The sequence below is a fragment of the Oncorhynchus gorbuscha genome, linkage group LG01 (assembly GCF_021184085.1).
Source record: "Oncorhynchus gorbuscha isolate QuinsamMale2020 ecotype Even-year linkage group LG01, OgorEven_v1.0, whole genome shotgun sequence".
Lineage (NCBI taxonomy): Eukaryota > Metazoa > Chordata > Actinopteri > Salmoniformes > Salmonidae > Oncorhynchus > Oncorhynchus gorbuscha.
The window spans coordinates 43,403,755-43,424,217 of record NC_060173.1 but is presented as its reverse complement, the minus strand read 5'-3'; the positions used below and the strand labels follow the sequence as shown (position 1 = coordinate 43,424,217).

Genomic DNA, 20,463 nt, shown 5'->3' with positions numbered 1-20,463 from the left:
CCCTATGACTTCTCCTAGTACATTTGCAAGGGACTCAGAAGTGAATTGGTATCCCTGCTGCAATGACCTGACACTCTTTCCATTCTGCTGAACCCCTGACTATTGACTTCCTGTGGACAGATTGTTCTTCACCAGACCAATGTTGTTGGCACTACATGGTACACCACACCCTAGAATGCAGGCTGGTGTCCAAAACAGTAGAACAGGAGGATGATACAAATTCACATACCGTTTGGAAGACTTACCACAGTTCTATGATATTTGCAAGATTCATAGGTTGTACAGGTGACTGCCAAAATAATGGAAACACTTGAGTAAATGAGGGATACAAAATACATTGAAAGCAGGTGCTTCTACACAGGTGTGGTTCCTGTGTTAATTAGGCAATTAACATCCCGTCATTGTGAGGGTCAGGTATAAAATGCTGGGCAGGCCAATATTTTGGCTACAGTGGCTATGCCCCCATAGGATGCCAACGCCCCCGTCCACAGGGCTCCGAGTGGTCACTGAATGGTTTGATGAGCATGAAAAGAAAAACAATGTAAACCATATGCCATGACCGTCTCAGTCACCAGATCTCAACTAAATTGAACACTTATGGGAGATTCTGGGGCGGCGCATGAGACAGCGTTTTCCACCACCATTAAAAACCCACCAAATGGTGGAATTTCTCGTAGAAGAATGGTGTTCCATCCCTCCAATAGAGTTCCAGTCACTTGTAGGTTCTATGCCAAGGTGCATTGAATCTGTTCTGACCTGTGTGGGCCTAACACCCCATTAAGACACTTTATGTTGGTGTTTCCTTTATTTTGGCATTTACATGTATCTGCAAGACAGATTTGTGTTTGTTATGGTAGCTCTGTCTGTCTTGGAAGACTAGATCTGGTTTTCGGAGTCATGTATTTGTTAACTTGTTTATGTGTTTGTGTGTCTGTGTGTTGGGAGATTACATTAATTGATTGAATTTCAATCAATCTTAATGGCTTCTCCCTGGCAAGCACCACCCTGAATTCAGTCTGGGGTTGAACGGCGGACCGTGGAAGCATATCAATCAGAGTGTGGCCTTCCCTTGTAGCGGAATTAAAACTGTCAGGGTGATGACAAAAACACCAACACAATTTAAAAGCATAGCACAATTAGCATATAGAGAGAAATTAAAGTATAGGTAATTTGTGTACTCAGACTGACGATAACATATACATTGATTGAAGCAACTGTCATATACATTTTCAATACTGTCCCTCCATGTACAGTCTGGTCCATAATTATTGGTACCACTGATAACGATGAGCAAAAAAATACTCTAATTATACACATATTGCATGCAAAACAAAAAGACAATTGTATTATTATATACTAATACAATTTCTCAGAGAATGAGATGTTGTTTAACAGCTAATAATAAAATGATCAAATAAAATAAATATTGGCATCCCTGTTTTCAGAACTCCAACACCCTACCCGTGCGAGGATAATAACACTGAGCCTATATCTAAAATGTTTTATGAGTTGGAGAACACGTTGGGAGGGATCTTAGACCATTCGTCCATACAGAATCTTTCCAGATCCTTGATATCCTTCGTCTGGGCTTATAGTTCGGAGACTGAGATGGCCATTGCAAAATGTTTATTTTGTGGTCAATTAAGCATTTCTTCGTGGATATTGATGTGTGCTTGGGGCCTTGCTGGAATATCCACTTGCCGCCAAGTGTCATCCTCCAGGTATAGGCAACCAGGTTTTGGCTAAAACGTCCTGGAACTTGGTGAAGCGATAGCGTTGACCTTAACTAGGGCCACAGAGCCAGTGGAAGCAAAATAGTCCCATAACGTCAATGATCCACTACCATATTTTACTGTAAGTTTGAGGTACTTTTCTGCCTACGCTTCAGTTTTTCGACGCCAAACCCACCACTGGTGTGTCTGGCCAAAGAGCTCTATTTTCATGTCGCCTGACCATAGCCCCCGGTTCCAATCCAAGTGCCAATACCGTTTATCAAATTCCAGGCGGCGTTATGGTCAGATGACATGAAAATAGAGCTCTTTGGCCAGACACACCAGTGGTGGGTTTGGCGTCGAAAAACAGAAGCGTATGCAGAAAGTACCTCAAACCTACAGTCAAATATGGTGGTGGATCTTTAATGCTATTTTGTACGGTATTTTTTGCTCATCTTTATCAAGGGTGCCAATATTTATGGACCTGACTGTATGTCATTATGTTCTAAAGAGCAGATGAATCATAATAATGAAGCTTTCCTCATTTGGGACAATGGCATTGGACTGTTGGATTAACATTGCAGTTTACCAACAGTGGCTGTTGAGGAAGTGTAAAGGAATTATACACCCAGCATAGTTAGTTAGACAGTGATCTGAATGAAAATGCATTCCTCTATGACGTGATGTCATGCTAACATTGTCCGCTGCCTCTCAAACTGCTGCATGACACATGCTCAATGCACATTCATGTGCATGTCATGGTTGCCTGCCTTCGCGTTGACTTTCAGATTCACATAGCCTTGCTATTTGTTGTATCGTTTCCAACAGGGTCTATGAAGCCATGTCATACTTCTCAGCTCACAAACACAGTGCCATGTCAGATCTGTGTGCCTGCCTGCAGACTGAGAACCAACAGCTAATTTGGTTTGGGGGAGCCCGGGCATCATTTTCATTATACAGATGGGGCTGTCAGATATGCTGCCTGTGAAAAACCCAGCTCAGACTGTGCTCTTGCTTACTGTGTCATATCCCTTGAGGGCAGTTTTCTTGGTTTTCCTGAAGGAGAGGAGCGGACGTCAATATGTCAGCAGTGTCAGGGAGATATGTTCTTGGCAGCCGCCCCAATTTATAATCACTCGACAACAGGGAATGTGTCCAATGCAGTTACGACCTCCTAATCTCTCTGCTCTGTCAGTGGACCATACAGCAGGCCTGGTCTGGCAGAGATGCCCAGGTCCAAAATGGCAAAGTCCCAAAGACGCTGCCAGACCAACAGGGGGCAGTCCAGCAGTCCTGGTGGTAGTCTTGTGGTGATTCCGTCTCTCACGGGCTTTTCTTTCTATACCTTACCTTAGTATCTAAAAGGAGAAAAGCCACATGACCCCACTCTCTGAGGGTGTCTCAGGGGGAGGAGTGACGTGAAAAAAAAGAATTTCTGTGTGAAATATAAATGTGTTTTTTTGCATGTCCCAACTTCCCCTGATACACCCTCTGAGAGTGGGGTCACGACCAGCAATTAGAGTTAAGTGCCTTGCTCAAGGGCACATCCACAGATTTTTCACCCTGTCGGCTCGGGGATTCCAACTAGCGACATTTCAGTTACTGGCCCAATGCTCTAACCAGTAGGCTACCTGCCACCCATTTTACTGAGCTGCTTATTGCGAAGGTACCATTAAGGAACAGTAGCCTGCAGAACACATTAAGTAGGATGAGACTCAATGGACTATTTGACATTTACTGCAAATGTAACTTCTTTTTCACAATGGCAATTACAGTCTGTATCTAGTGAAAATCCCCTGTGCCACAGTAATAATCCCTTTGTAATGCCAGCACAGCTTCAGCAACTCCATTCCCATCTCGGCTAAGAGCTCTATATTCTGGTCACCGGGAAGAAGTCAAAGAAATACTATTTTGCTACAAACAAAATAGAGCAAGCGTGGTTCTGCCCTAGACGTGGCACATCTTCACAAATAGACATATTGAGCATGCATCACTTCTCCTTGTGCATTTATGCATGAGTAAAGGTAAAGAGTTCAGGGCAGGGCAGGGCAGGTATCAGTAAAGGTCAACAAACACATCATCATGAGGCAGGTGAATGCAGGGTCACCGTCCACAGCCACTGTGTCAAAACACCACCTGTTCTCTAAAAACACTGGACGGTGACCAAAAATACATTATTGAGTTGATTATGAATGTACAGTATAGCTTGATTTAACAAACACGCAAATACATTTACTACATGGAATCATTTGTTATCTATAAAACATATGAAGGTGCTTACCCTGTAGTAGTCTGTGCTGTAGATGTCCCTGGACATTCCAAAGTCACCAATCTTCACCAGCAGGCCGTTGCCCACCAGGCAGTTCCGAGTGGCTAAATCACGGTGCACAAAGTGCTGGGAGGCCAGGTACATCATCCCCGCGGCGATCTGAGTGGCAATGTGCAGCATCTGAGACAGGCCCAGCTCCCCATTGGTCTGCAGGGGCTGTCCGTCAACCAGGATCATAGCGTCGGGCCCATGGGCTCTGTGGATTGGAACGGGAGGGATACAGGCAGGCAGGAAGTCATTAAACCAAAAAGGACTTGAGCTCAGAGTCTCAAGACAGAATCACCATCACTAACTTCATATTGCATTTTGAAATGGATTATTATTATAGCTGTGAATAGTATGCGACAGTAGTATGTTATTCAGTTGTAATGGATTGGACATTAGATGCATTTACAGGCAACCTTTAATTGAGACAGGAACATTGACAATGTCATTAATGTACAGGGCCACTGGGTGCAAAACCAACAGGAGCTTCTCCGTATTAATTAATTCAGAGAAAAATTAACGGAAATGCCATTAGTCATGACATTTGCATGTGTAAAGCCACCAGCAAGCCGACGTCTGCCTGATCTGTCTCTGCTATTGAGCACCAATGTTCCCTGCCACTGCAGAGGATCCAGAGGTTTAACAATATCCAACCATAAAGGGAGATCAGCCATCTCATTTGCAATCTGAGTCACAGTTTCCCCAGTCTGTGGAGGCTCAGTCAGCAGTCTGCCGTTACACAGTGTTTTGTGGTTATACACTTAACAGGTCATCGCTACTTAATGTACAGTGTGGCGAATAGGAAGTCGCTGCTGCTGGCACTGGGTGACAGGTCTAGTGGAAAACATAAACATTGTATTTTCCCTCCTGTTTCTTGTACGCTACAACATTTCTCTGAGGGGAAGCAATCTATGAATTACAGCCTGATGCTTGCGGTAAGACCTCAGGGTTGTTTACTTGAATGTAGAAATGTGGAAATGGACAATAACTTATTTTATCTCTGGAAATGATCACATCTATTGCATTTCCGGCCAAAGGGTTTATTGTATGACCACCTCTAATACTGCTGATCATTATGTGTACAGTGGATCAGTACATCACTACTGGGGTGCAGTCAACCTGCCATTCATTGTTTAGTCTATAGACTGCTTGATATTGGTAAACAGTGGGAGATGTGCGCCCCCCCGCCCCCACATACACACCTCTATTAAGCTGAGTAAACTTCCACAACCCCAAAAACATATATATGAAGCCGTTTCTCAGCGTGTGTTACTCATGGGCTACACCAAAGAAAAATGTTTAGCAGTTAGTAAGAGTTTAGCACGTCTTGCTTATCTCACACATTTCTCTGCTTTATTCAGCTGAGTAAACTTAGCAAATCCAACTACACACATGATAAAAAATGATGTTTCTCCATTGACAGCTTGTAATCCTTGGCTACAGCACCCAAAGACAGAATTTAGTAAGAGTTGAGCACATCTTGCTTATCCCACACATCTCTACTGTATTCAGCTGAGTAAACTTTCCAAATTCCCCCAACACACATTAGAAAATTATTCCTCAGTTCTCAGCTTGTAATACTCATGGGCTACATCACCCAAAGACTCATTTACAGAACTTAGTTGAGAGCTGAGCATGTCTTGTGCATTCAGTTGACACAGTTTACCTGAGAAACTTGTTGAGGTCCCCGTGCTTCATGTACTCAAAGACCATGATGAGGGGGTCTCCATCAACACACACGCCGTAGAACTTGACAATGTGCTCGTGCTGCAGGTTGGTCAATAGTTCCGCCTCCCTCTGGAAATCTTTTCTCGCTGCAAGGGTGGGGTCCTTCAGCGTCTGAGAAAATACAAGGGTGGGGTCCTTCAGCGTCTGAGAAAATACAAGGGTGGGGTCCTTCAGAGTCTGAGAAAATACAAGGGTGGGGTCCTTCAGGGTCTGAGAAAATACAAGGGTATGGTCCTTCAGGGTCTTATGACTACAAGGGTGTTTAACTGCTTAGCAAAGTACGATACTGTTGGACATAGGTTTTTCTCAAAGAAACAGAGCATTAAAGTTTTTTGGCTTCCTTACAATGAACCCTGGATAAACACTGACACCCACACACAAAATAACCTCTGGCTGGTGCAAACACAACAGAGACAGGGTAATAAATGGAGCAGGGAGCGGTAAAGCACTTTAATCTTTCCATTTGAGGAGCAGAACATGAACGAAACATTTCTTGACATGTTGTCACAATGACCTGGCAAACTGTACAGCTTTACAGAAGCAGATCATTTTGTAATTGACTTCATTAGGCGTCCCATACACAATCTGACATTTCATTATATAGCCGTGATAAGAGGCTCCGTGCCTCACCAGATGTAGACGCTGTTGTTGTCTACCGTATTGGCTAGGAGTTATGGTATCATTATTGACGAGCTTATCGGCTGGAAATAAAACCTCCCTAAATTCCCACCTATGAAATAGCTTGGCCTTTACGCTCAATCTCTTGTCTCTCTCTGATCCTCCAAATGTAAAAGGTAGGATTTACTCCTTACTGAGTCTGGGATGACTTCCAAGCCGTCATTGCTGGTTGCTTCTCCATTAAAAAATGAAACATTTTGCAGCTGTACTGTAAACTAAAGTTTGGAAACAAAATACATGTTTCCCAGGAAATGGTCATGATGCAATCCTCTACTTTTGTAAACCAAAATGATCATTCATAGAATTCATAACACTATCTAACAGATATTTGATATTCAACCATGATAATCACAAGGTTTTTCTAATGCTGTATTCATTTTAATTCTCTTGGATGACTTTATATGACGATGCAAAGCGGATTTTGAATGTACCCACGGCCCACGGCAAGGCATCCATCCCTATTCTCCCGAATGCTTTGTTACCCTATGCTGCTAGAGGAGTGGTGTGTTCCTAGTCTACCCGGATGTACAGGACAGACTAGAGAGACAGCCAGCTAGCTAGCACAGACACACAGAGTAAACCGTTTTTACAAGGAGGCTCCCAGACTTGTTGACCTACACATATTTCAAACATATCCTGACATTCCATTATAACCTATATCAAATATACAGTGCATTCGGAAAGTATTCAGACCCCTTGACTTTGTCCACATTTTGTTACATTACATCCTTATTATAAAATTGATTAAATAGTTTTTTCCCCCTCATAGATCTACACACAATACTCCATAATGACAAAGCAAAAACAGATTTTTCTACATTTTTGCAAATATCACATTTACGTAAGTTTTCAGACCCTTTACTCAGTACTTTGTTGAAGCACCTTTGACAGTGATTACAGCCTTGAGTCTTCATGGGTATGACACTACAAGCTTGGCACACCTGTATTTGTATTTTTCCAATTGTTCTCTGCAGATCCTCTCAAGCTCTGTCAGGTTGGATGGGGTGCTTTGCTGCACAGTTATTTTCAGGTCTCTCCAGAAATGTTTGATCGGGTTCAAGTCCGGGCTCTGGCTGGGCCATTCAAGGACATTCAGAGGCTTGTCCTGAATCCACTCCTGCGTTGTCTTGGCTTTGTGCTTAGGGTCGTTGTCCTGTTGGAAGGTGAACCTTCACCCCAGTCTGAGGTCCTAAGCGCTCTGGATCAGGTTTTCATCAAGGATCTCTCTGCACTTTGCTCCATTCATCTTTGCCTCGATCCTGACTAGTCTCCCAGTCCCTGCCTCCCCACAGCATGATGCGGCCACCACCATGCTTCCCATTAGGGATGGTGCCAGGTTTCAGGCCTTGCATTCAGGCCAAAGAGTTCAATCTTGGTTTCATCAGATGAGAGAATCTTGTTTCTCATGGTCTGAGAGTCTTTAGGTGCCTTTTGGCAAACTCCAAGCGGGTTGTCATGTGCCTTTTACCGAGGTGTGGATTCCATATAGCCACTACCATAAAGGCCTGATTGGTGGAGTGCTGCAGAAGGTTCTCCCCTCTCCACATAGAAACTCTGGAGCTCTGTCAGAGTGACCATCGGGTTCTTGGTCACCTCCCTGACCAAGGCCCTTCTACCCTGATTGTTCAGTTTGGATGGGCGGCCAGCTCTAGGAAGAGTCTTGGTGATTCCAAACTTCTTCCATTTAAGAATGATGGAGGCCACTGTGTTCTTGTGGACATTCAAAGCTGCATAATGTTTTGGTACCCTTCCCAAGATCTGTGCCTCGATACAATCTTGTCTCGTCGCTCTACGGACAATTCCTTTGACCTCACGGCTTGGTTTTTGCTCTGACATGCACTGTCAACTGTGGGACCTTATGTGTGCCTTTTCAAATCATGTCCAATCAATTGAATTTACCACAGGTGGACTCCAATCAAGTTGTAGAAACATCTCAAGGATGATCAATGGAAGCAGGATGCACCTGAGCTCAATTTCGAGTCTCATAGCAAAGGGTCTGAATAATTATGTAAATAAGGTATTTCTGTCTTTTATTTGTCATTATGGGGTATTGCGTGTAGATAATGAGAAAAAATATAGATTTGAACCATTTTAGAATAAGGCTTTAATGACACAAAATGTGGAAAAAGTATACACTCCTGTATATTAGTCTGTCATCTATTTCAATAGGATCCACTCTGGTGACTGGGGATGTGAAGAAAGGAAGGAGGGAGGTAAAAAGGAAGAAAAAGCCAGCTCAGTGTTGCCACCATTATTCTTGATCAAAGCATCTGAAGAGTAGAACATTTTGGGAGATGATTTAACATCCCTCACAGACAGCCTTATTGCTTCAGCTGCAGCCTTGGCGCCTCTGTAAGGTCGGCCTCTTTCTCCTGCCTGTGCACTGCGGTTCCCTCCCTCCTGCTCCACACTATCATGGCTAACATCATTCCATGGATGAGCGGCTTGATGAAGAGTGATGGTGACAAGAGAGGAACAGTGATAAATGTGCCCCTTGTCACCAAACGGGATCACAGTGATACTGTGACCCCCTCCTTCGGCATCTAGGTACCTTTTATGACCTTTGAACTTTAATATCCTCAACCCCTGTCAGTTGAAATTCACATTTTAACACAGAGGTTACAGTCAAAATCTTTACGTGAAATTGAATAAATCAAGCACAAGAATTACTGACAGTCACTTCTCATTCAAGATTGTGACAGTACAACCCACTGCATTTAAGAATGGATTTGACAAATGTCATATGACCAGCTACCAATATCATGTGATAATTTAAACAGGATTTTTTTGGGGGGGAGATTAATGTATGACTCAATTTCATTGTGCACTAACTCAAAATGGATGCCGCCCTTAAACAGGTCCCGTGTTAGGTGTCTCAGCATCAACTAGAGTTGATATAACACAATCCCAATAGACCTGATTTACCTCAAAGCTGTGAACATCTATACCTTCGTTATAATATGGGTTGTAAATTCATGAACAATCATAATAGGTACACAGGCTGTTTGGTGGCTACCACTAGTGTTCTAAAATACCTAAGTAAACTTTTCTATATTTTTTAAATATTTTTGACAACTTTTACTTTTACATTCCTACAGAAAATGATGTACTTTTTACTCCATACATTTTCCCTGACACCCAAAAGTACTCGTTACATTTTGAATGCTTAGCAGGACAGGAAAATTGTATAATTCACACACGTATCATGAGAACATCCCTGGTCATCCCTACTGCCTCTGATGCAGCGGACTCACTAAACACATGCTTCATTTGGAAATTATGTCTGAGTGTTGGAGCGTGCCCCCGGCTATTCATAATAAAAAAAACAAGAAAATTATACCGTCTATTTTCTTAATAAGGAATTTGAAATGATTTATACTTTAACAATTTAATACATTTAAATTACATTTACTTTTGATACTTATGAATATTTAAAACCAAATATTTTTAGACATTTTACTCAAGTATGATTTTACTGGGTGACTTTCACTTGAGTAATTTTCTAATAAGTTATCATTACTTTTACTCAAGTATGAAATTTGGGTACTTTTTCCAGCAGTGGCTATCACCTTAATCAAGCCCCAACAGCAATCCAGGAGTACTCCTCTAAAGCTGTATAGATATTGATCGCTTTATCTAGCATTAGCAGTGTGTTACAAGGTACACACATTATGGCCCTGGTTGAATAACAGATGTAGGGTTTTGGTCTTAGTGCTGCAACCAATCCCACTGAGACCCATTTAGGATCAGGAAGTCTATGAACACCCTTAAGCTTCACTAACAATCAGCTATATTATATCATGCCTCCTAAGACAGCCAGACATACAGTGGGGCAAAAAAGTATTTAATCAGCCACCAATTGTGCAAGTTCTCCCACTTCAAAAGATGAGAGAGGCCTGTAATTTGTCATAGGTACACTTCAACTATGACAGACAAAATGACAAAAAAATCCAGAAAATCACATTGTAGGATTTCTAATGACTTGATTTGCAACTTATGGTGGAAAATAAGTATTTGGTCAATAACAAAAGTTTATCTCAATACTTTGTTATATACCCTTTGTTGGCAAGGACAGAGGTCAAACGTTTTCTGTAAGTCTTCACAAGTTTTTCACACACTGTTGCTGGTATTTCGGCCCATTCCTCCATGCAGATCTCCTCTAGAGCAGTGATGTTTTGGGGGTGTTGCTGGGCAACACGGACTTTCAACTCCCTCCAAAGATTTTCTATGGGGTTGAGATCTGGAGACTGGATAGGCCACTCCAGGAACTTGAAATGCTTCTTACGAAGCCACTCCTTCATTGCCCGGGCGGTGTGTTTGGTATCATTGTCATGCTGAAAGACCCAGCCACGTTTCATCTTCAAAGCCCTTGCTGATGGAAGGAGGTTTTCACTCACAATCTCAAGATACATGAGATCCTTTACACGGATCAGTCGTCCTGGTCCCTTTGCAGAAAAACAGCCCCAAAGCATGATGTTTCCACCCCCATGCTTCACAGTAGGTATGGTGTTCTTTGGATGCAACTCAGCATTCTTTGTCCTCCAAACACGACGAGTTGAGTTTTTACCAAAAAGTTATATTTTGGTTTCATCTGACCGTATGACATTCTCCCAATCTTCTTCTGGATCATCCAAATGCTCTCTAGCAAACTTCAGACGGGCCTGGACATGTACTGGCTTAAGCATGGGGACACGTCTGGCACTGCAGGATTTGAGTCCCTGGCGGCGTAATGTGTTACTGATGGTAGGCTTTGTTATTTTGGTCCCAGCTCCCTACAGGTCATTCACTAGGTCACCCCCGTGTGGTTATGGGATTTTTGCTGACCGTTCTTGTGATCATTTTGACCCCATGGGGTGAAATCTTGCGTGGAGCCCCAGATCGAGGGAGATTATCAGTGGTCTTGTATGTCTTCCATTTCCTAATAATTGCTTCCACAGTTGATTTCTTCAAACCAAACTGCTTACCTATTACAGATTCAGTCTTCCCAGCCTAGTGCAGGTTACAATTTTGTTTCTGGTGTCCTTTGACAGCTCTTTGGTCTTGGCCATAGTGGAGTTTGGAGTGTGACTGTTTGAGGTTGTGGACAGGTGTCTTTCATACTGATAACAAGTTCAAACAGGTGTCATTAATACAGGTAACGAGTGGAAGACAGAGGAGCCTCTTAAAGAAGAAGTTACAGGTCTGTGAGAGCCAGAAATCTTGCTTGTTTGTAGGTGACCAAATACTTATTTTCCACCATCATTTGCAAATAAATTCATAAAAAATCCTACAATGTGATTTTCTGGATTTTTTTTTCATTTTGTCTGTCATAGTGTACCTATGATGAAAATTACAGGCCTCATCTTTTTAAGTGGGAGAACTTGCACAATTGGTGGCTGACTAAATGCTTTTTTGCCCCACTGTATGTTGTTTTTTGAAAGACAAGGGATCACTGAATAAGTCAGGGGCAATACTTATAAAAGACTGGTATGGTATTTATGAATTGAATCAATATCCTCAAGGATGGATTGGACAATCCTTATTGCATAATCATGATGTGGAATTAGATATAAATGTCTGTCAGCAACAAAACTGGAGTCTGTTCACAAGGTATTTTCTTGTTGATGCTAGAAATGCATGGCTAATGCAGTAGACAGCATGGTCAAAGCCAAATCTACTTCCATCGGCTGGTTACATTTCAGGGGAAGGACAAAATTACTGGGGGGTTTCAGAGAAAATGAAAACTTCTCAGGAGTGAGCTGCTGTGCTCAAACTGCATGCACCAGGCATCCAGTCAGCTTCCCCATCTAAAAACCAATTTAGGGCTGCTTATTGTTTAGATAACTGCAGGCCTTAACACACTGAGGCTGTGTGTGTGTGTGTGTGTGTGTGTGTGTGTGTGTGTGTGTGTGTGTGTGTGTGTGTGTGTGTGTGTGTGTGTGTGTGTGTGTGTGTGTGTGTGTGTGTGTGTGTGTGTGTGTGTGTGTGTGTGTGTGTGTGTGTGTGTGTGTGTGTGTGTGTGTGTGAGAGAGGAGGCAAACACAGGTGGTTAATGGCCACCAACTGTAAATATTGCTCATAATTGTTTATTCCAACTGACAGTTTGTTATCCAGTTAATGCTGTTTAGCCTTTTATATCATGACCAGCACCATTGAGATCAAGAATCACAACAGTGAAGATATAAAACACTTCTTAGGCTTGGGCATTATATGATTTTCAATACCGTAAAAAAATGGTGGTTGGGTGCTTAAGTCAAGTATAATTATAAACTTGTAGGTTCGAGCCCTGAATGCTGATTGGCTGCCAGCCGTGGTATATCACACCGTATACCATATGACAAAACATGTATTGTTACTGCTCTAATTACGTTGGTAACCAATTTATAATAACAATAAGGCACCTCGGTGGTTTGTGGTATATGGCCAATACACCAAGGCTAAGGGCTGTATCCAGGCACTCCGTGTTGCATCGTGCTTAAAGAACAGCCCTTAGCCGTGGTATTTTAGCCATATACACCCCCTCAGGCCTTACTGCTTAAATATACAGTGCCTTGCGAAAGTATTCGGCCCCCTTGAACTTTGCGACCTTTTGCCACATTTCAGGCTTCAAACATAAAGATATAAAACTGTATTTTTTTTGTGAAGAATCAACAACAAGTGGGACACAATCATGAAGTGGAATGACATTTATTGAATATTTAAAACTTTAACATTTCAAAAACTGAAAAATTGGGCGTGCAAAATTATTCAGCCCCCTTAAGTTAATACTTTGTAGCGCTACCTTTTGCTGCGATTACAGCTGGATATGTTTATTTTTGAACCATTCCATTGTAGATTTTGCTTTACGTTTTGGATCATTGTCTTGTTGGAAGACAAATCTCCGTTCCAGTCTCAGGTCTTTTGCAGACTCCATCAGGTTTTCTTCCAGAATGGTCCTGTATTTGGCTCCATCCATCTTCCCATCAATTTTAATTTTATCTTCCCTGTCCCTGCTGAAGAAAAGCAGGCCCAAACCATGATGCTGCCCCCACCATGTTTGACAGTGGGGATGGTGTGGTCAGGGTGATGAGCTGTGTTGCTTTTACGCCAAACATAATGTTTTGCATTGTTGCCAAAAAGTTCAATTTTGGTTTTATCTGACCAGAGCACCTTCTTTCACATGTTTGGTGTGTCTCCCAGGTGGCTTGTGGCAAACTTTAAACAACACTTTTTATGGAAATCTTTAAGAAATGGCTTTCTTCTTGCCACTCTTCCATAAAGGCCAGATTTGTGCAATATACGACTGATTGTTGTCCTATGGACAGAGTCTCCCACCTCAGCTGTAGATCTCTGCAGTTCATCCAGAGTGATCATGGGCCTCTTGGCTGCATCTCTGATCAGTCTTCTCCTTGTATGAGCTGAAAGATTAGAGGGGCGGCCAGGTCTTGGTAGATTTGCAGTGGTCTGATACTCCTTTCATTTCAATATTATCTTGCACAGTGCTTCTTGGGATGTTTAAAGCTTGGGAAATCTTTTTGTATCCAAATCCGGCTTTAAACTTCTTCACAACAGTATCTCGGACCTGCCTGGTGTGTTCCTTGTTCTTCATGATGCTCTCTGCGCTTTTAACGGACCTCTGAGACTATCACAGTGCAGGTGCATTTATACGGAGACTTGATTACACACAGGTGGATTGTATTTATCATCATTAGTCATTTAGGTCAACATTGGATCATTCAGAGATCCTCACTGAACTTCTGGAGAGAGTTTGCTGCACTGAAAGTAAAGGGGCTGAATAATTTTGCACGCCCAATTTTTCAGTTTTTGATTTGTTAAAAAAGTTTGAAATATCCAATAAATGTCGTTCCACTTCATTATTGTGTCCCACTTGTTGTTGATTCTTCACAAAAAATACAGTTTTATATCTTTATGTTTGAAGCCTGAAATGTGGCAAAAGGTCGCAAAGTTCAAGGGGGCCGAATACTTTCGCAAGGCACTGTAATAAATAATTAATACCCAGCTCAGAGCTCTAGCTATGCATTTGGTTTGCTAACTTGCTAAGTGGCTAAATATCATGAGCATGTTTCTTGGTTACAGCAGAGACATTCAATCCCCCCCTGGATGGAGATCCCGGTTGCCAACAAAATAATAATAATTTTAGTATTTTATAGCGCCACTTGTGTGCACTTCCGGTAATACCATAAACCCCAGTATGATACAGAAATGGTCTGACGATATGAAAATCTGGATACCACCCAGCCCTAACACAGAAAGTGACTCAATACATCTTGACCCAAAAGTTGTGATATTCAAGTCAACCATAATGTCCTGTACAGCATGTAATACATGCTTCAAATTATGCCAAGTTAACCTGCAGGTGAGATATTTAGCCCTGAATGTGATTTCCAGAGAAAACTTTCTCACCCATTAGTCAGCTGTTGTCACTAGGGTTGAATGGCGTAAACCCGGTTACTGAGATTTACCGTCCAAAACCACTCCCTTTTCCCGGAATAAATAACTGAGAGAAACCAGTATATTATAATATACTATTTATGTGAACAGCATTGCACGAAATGGAACCTAAATGATATGCGATGCTTAAATCTGTCTTCTCTACGGCCTCGGCATGATGAATCATCAACACTCAGGGTGGGGACAGACAGCCCATCTCAGTATGAAGTGCAGTTCACAATGAATGTAGACCTATCATCGCATCATGGTAACTTTTTTTCTTGCGACAGGACGGCCTACATTTGCTGCAGCATAGCCTATGCTACAGTAATGTAAAGACTGAATGTGTGTCTAATTCACCTATCTTCATCTGGCTTTACGGGTTCACCTTATTTTTTTTATTGTAACGATATATATATTTTTTTTGCAGCTCCAGAGTTTTATAAATAGCTTTTCACTCGAATATTGTTGCTTTAAATCAGTGCATGCGCGAGCACTCTCTTTCAGTCTCTCTCTCTCCTCATTAATTCCATTCAAAAGACATCCAAAATAGATAACCCCATTCTAGATTTATATACAGTGCATTCTGAAAGTATTGAAGCCCATTGACTTTTCCACATTTTGTTACGTTACAACTTTATTCTAAAACGGATAAAACCACCCCCCCCCCTCAACAATCTACACACAATACTCCATAATGACAAACAAAAACATCTGTTTTGTAATTTTTACAAAAACTGAAATGACATTTATGTGAGTATTCAGACCATTTACTCAGTGCTTTGTTGAAGCACCTTTGGCAGCGATTACAGCCTCAAGTCTTATAGGGTATGATGCTACAAGCTTGGCACACCTGCATTTGAGGAGTTTCTCCCATTCTTCTCTGCAAATCATCTCAAGCTCTGTCAGGTTGGATGAAGAGCGTTGTTGCACAGTTATTTTCTGGTCTCTCAAGAGATGTTCGATCGGGTTCAAGTCCGGGCTCTGTCTGGGCCACTCAAGGACATTCAGAGGCTTGTCTTGAAGCCACTCCTGCATTGTCTTGGCTTTGTGCTTAGGGTCGTTGTCCTGTTGGAAGGTGAACCTTCACCCCAGTCTGAGGTCCTGAGCGACATTCAGAGACTTTTCCCGAACCCACTACTGTGTTGTCTTGGCTGTGTGCTTAGGGTGAACCTTTGCCCCAGTCTGAGGTCCTGAGCTCTCTGGAGCAGGTTTTAATCAAGGATCTCTCTGTACTTTGCTCCGTTCATCTTTCCCTCGATTCTGACTAGAATCCCAGTGAATGCCACTGAAAAACATTCCCACAACATGATGCTGCCACCACCATGCTTCACCGTAGCGATGAGCCCAGGATTCCTCCAGACGTGATGCTTGGCATTCAGGCCAAAGAGTTCAGTCTTGGTTTCATCAGACCAAAGAATCTGGTTGCTCATGGTCTGAGAGTCATTTTGGTGCTTTTGGCAAACTCCAATCGGGCTGTCATGTGCCTTTTACTGAGGAGTGGCTTCCATCTGGCCAAACTACCATAAAGGCCTGATTGGTGAAGTGCTGCAGAGATGGTTGTCCTTCTGGAAGGTTCTCCCATCTCCACAGAGGGACTCTGGAGCTCAGGTGTGTGCCTTTCCAAATCATGTCCAGTCAATTGAATTTACCACAGGTGGACTCCAATCAAGTTGCAGAAACATCTCAAGCTCAATCAATGAAAACAGGATGCACCTGAGCTCAATTTTGAGGCTCATAGCAAAGGGTCTGAATATTTATGTAAATATGGTATTTCTGTTTTTTTTATAGATTTGTATACATTTCTATAAACATGTTTTCACTTTGTCATTATGGGGTATTGTGTGTAGATTGATGACGAAAAACATTTATTTAAAAAGGTTTGAGCTTTTTCCTAGTTGTCCATTTGAGTTTTACTCTGTCAGACCCTAATAGTAACAAAATGTGGAAAAGGGGAGGGGTCTGAATACTTTCCGAATGCACTGTATAACCCTATATATAGATGTCCTAGCCTACCTCTTTCAGGTAATAGATTATATGCAGTATTAGCCTTATATTTAGCTAATTAATTATGGGTTATGCATAATAAGCTTATAACTTATAGCCTCGGGCTCTAGCGCAATACATACTCACCTGTGCTCTGCTAGCCTCTCTCCTTAAAAATAACGCTCCTTATCTCTTGGAGTCACATGTAGGAAAAGCTAGACTAAAATAGCTTGCTGGACATGATCTTTTTAGCATTTCTTATACTAATAGACTATTCGAAGAGGGTTGCAAGCTCTTGGCTGCTGAATGTTAAATACAGCAGCCAATATAAATCACTGGTATTTTAAAATACGATTTGAAAGGCTGGTCATGGCTCACATAAAAAAAAAATATCACAGAAACCCTAAATCCACTCCAATTTTCATACCGCCCCAACAGGTCCACAGATGATGCAATCTCTATTGCACTCTACACTGCCCTTTCCCACCTGGACGAAAAGAACACCTATGTGAGAATGCTATTCATTGACTACAGCTCAGCGTTCAACACCATAGTGCCCTCGAAGCTCATCACTAAGCTAAGGATCCTGGGACCAAACACCTCCCTCTGAACAGCTAATTATCTATGCATAATCACTTTAATAACTCTACCTACATGTACATTCTACCTCAATTACCTCAACTAACAGGTGACCCTGCACATTGACTCTGTACCGGTACTCCCTATATATATCATCGCTATTGTTATTTTACTGCTGCTGTTGAATTATTTGGTCATTTTATTTTCAATTTTTTTAAGCATCAAATTTTTACTGAACATTTATTTTTCTTAAAACTTCTTAAAGCATTGTTGGTTAAGGGCTTGTAAGTAAGGATTTCACAGTAAGGTCTACACTACTGTTGTACTCGGCACATGTGACAAATAAAATTTGACTTGACTTGAAAGGTGAGTGAATACACAATGGCGGTAGGCTATAGCAGTTATTTATTCAGACCCATAACCATTCAATCTTTGTGAAGAGAAGTGAATTCTAGTCCTATATTATTCAATAATGTCATTAGAATGATGAAGAGAAGGACAACAAAACGTATTTAATTTAGGCTAGCCATTGAAAGCAAGGAAGGAACGAAGCAACAATAGTGAGAGAAAGAGGAAGGCAGGTTAATAACATTATGAAAGGTATTTATGCGTCAGACTACTAATTATACAAATAGGCACTAATTAAAATAACATTCTCTAGCCTATCTTGTAACTTTGTAGGCCGCATGTACTGCACCAGAATCCCATATGCTCTCTTTATCATGGTTTGAACAATGTGCATAATTCCAGTCCATATAATACAATACAGTACAGTAACATACTTCACACTCAAAAATATGTGTCTACTGAAGCTAGCTTTTGAATGACACTCACGGTTTTGGCGGGACATATCAGCTTAGCCGGTGATTCATTCTTGGGATGAAACATTTGTAAAATACCTGGAAAATATTCAACCCTAGTTGTCACCCCATAGTGGAGCCTCATACATTCAATCTGATTCGAGACGACCAACACGGTACTCATAGTGACCTCAATGATTATTAGTATGATTATCGATCGACTCTATTGTAAAAGAAGTCCTATTTTTATAGATCCACGTCTCCAAATCCTTCTTGTGGAGGCAGCTGGCCATGGCGGGGGGGCGTTGGCCCCGAGAGCCGTTCAAGGATCAAGATAATACAAGTCAGACGCTGAGTGCTGAGAGGCCCTGACCTCTGTGAGGGGTCTGCTGTAACAGGAGAGTGTGGTGGCCCTGTGTAACTGAGGGATCATCTCTTACCTTGACAGCCACCAGCATCTTGTCCTTGGTAGGGCTGAGGTTATAGCACTCTGCCAGGAACACCTTCCCAAAGGCCCCCTCTCCCAGCTCCCGCTTCAGAATGATGTCCCGACGCTTTATGTGCTGTACGTCTGTAGATAGAGAGGGAAAAAGAGAGAGAGAGAGAGAGAGAGAGAGAGTTGAAGTAGCAGATCCAATATCAACAAACCATCAGTGTTTGACAGAATCAAAATGAAGTAATGGTTCACTGATGGGACTGGTAAGTCTTAAATCCTGCTACACTCTCAGAAAAAAAAGGTTACAGTTTCCTGGGGTACAAAAATATTAAAATACACGTAATGTATCTTCAGAGGTACACATATAATCTCACATGGTACTGGTTGAAACCTTTTAGGGTACATGTGTGGATAATCTAGTATAATGGTACATTTTTGTTCCCAATATTTTGAATAGAAAGGTTCAATCATCACACACACTCAATTAAAGGGGTATGAAGGTTCATTTCTGTTTTCTAGGCCGGAGGCATGGATTAGTGGCTGGCGAGTGGAAGTGTCGTGGTCTAGTGTTTTGCTAATTAAAGTTTGAGCATGTCCGCTGACAGTTCTGAGGTCTTTATAAAGGTTTATATATTGTAAGAGCATGGGACAATAAAAAGCTGTAATTAATATTACAGTGACCTTACCCCAACACTGAGCGACCTTGTCAAGAGGTACCCCGCAAATTTAAGCCATTGGTGTTAAAAGTCAATAGTAGTAGCTCGCAATTCGTGGGTGCTCCTGCATGTGGGCATTCCAGCATCTGCAGGAACACCCTCCTCGAGCATCCCATTGGTTCCTTCATGAACACCACCTCTTGGGCATCCCATTGGTTCCTGCATGAACGCCGTGTGACACTTCAATGTGCGTCAAAAGGGAAATAAAAGTATTATTTGAGGTTTTTTGCCTCTGCCTCCCGGAGTCCTCCTCGCTAGCCACCGGTAGACAGTGTCATTCACTCCTGCCTGCCCGAACACCTGCCGTTGTTTACAGAACTGCGGGGAAACAGTGCCCGACAGGTGGGGGCGAAGGACACTGTCTACCGGTCACCCCCCACCTTCCGCTAGCACAGCAGGCAGGAGGCTGGGGCAACACTGTGTGTTAGCTAACTAGCTAGCTTGCTAGTTAGGGACCCTTTCTGGATGCTAGCATGCTCACTAGCACACGGTGTCGCCACAGATAGATAATTCACCGGATGTATAAATGTGAAGCATCCAGTTGGCGTTTCCACTCACTACCAAATACGGTAGTGAGAGTAAGCCCAGTGGCCGGCAGTGGGAGAAGATGGAACGAGATGGATTTTGGCAAACATTCTGATAATTTACTCTTTGACTAAACATTTGATCTCAATACAGTTTTCTGTTCCCAAATATACAATCTGTTATGAACAGAGTGGACTACGTTTTGTAAACTTTACCCTTTGCCGAAGTTTCAAAACGTTGCATTGTTTAAAAGGTGTGCAAAGGCGAATTGAGTTACTGCACACGTGCACTTCAGAGTAGGTGTTCCCCAATTGGAATATGTAAATGAATGCTAGAACGCGCCAATAGGATCTTGCAAGCTCCTGCTTGGCTCTGCCTACCTCATTGCTTATTCAGGCCACTATGGTTCATTTGTTCCCATTTAAAATGACAGGTTGTGGTCTTTCTTGGTTTAATTATAACATTGTTTGGTGTCACCCCCGCCTCCCACCTGCTGTGTACCAGACTAGCTGGCTAAACTAGCACACTCGTTTAAGGTACAAACTACAAGGGTACAACTATGCGTATAACTAATGGTCAA

General features: G+C 42.2%; 1 protein-coding gene across 8 annotated transcripts in view; it reads right to left on the bottom strand.

The window, feature by feature from the left end:
* Nucleotides 1–20,463, bottom strand: part of ntrk3a (neurotrophic tyrosine kinase, receptor, type 3a) — a 286,833-nt gene that overhangs the window by 12,585 nt on the left and 253,785 nt on the right. For 5 of the 8 annotated variants that reach the window (XR_006839310.1, XM_046353608.1, XM_046353618.1 and 2 more), the window contains 3 exons: nt 18,647–18,777; nt 5,693–5,898; nt 3,994–4,237 (listed from right to left, as the gene is read on the bottom strand). Coding sequence is in view for 7 of the 8 variants with exons in the window: in XM_046353608.1 (XP_046209564.1) it covers nt 3,994–4,237; nt 5,693–5,898; nt 18,647–18,777 (581 nt within the window). In the remaining variant the exon portion in view is untranslated. The remainder of the gene's footprint in view (nt 1–3,993; nt 4,238–5,692; nt 5,899–18,646; nt 18,778–20,463) is intronic. The other 3 variants (XM_046353635.1, XM_046353644.1, XM_046353653.1) reach the window with 1 other exon arrangement.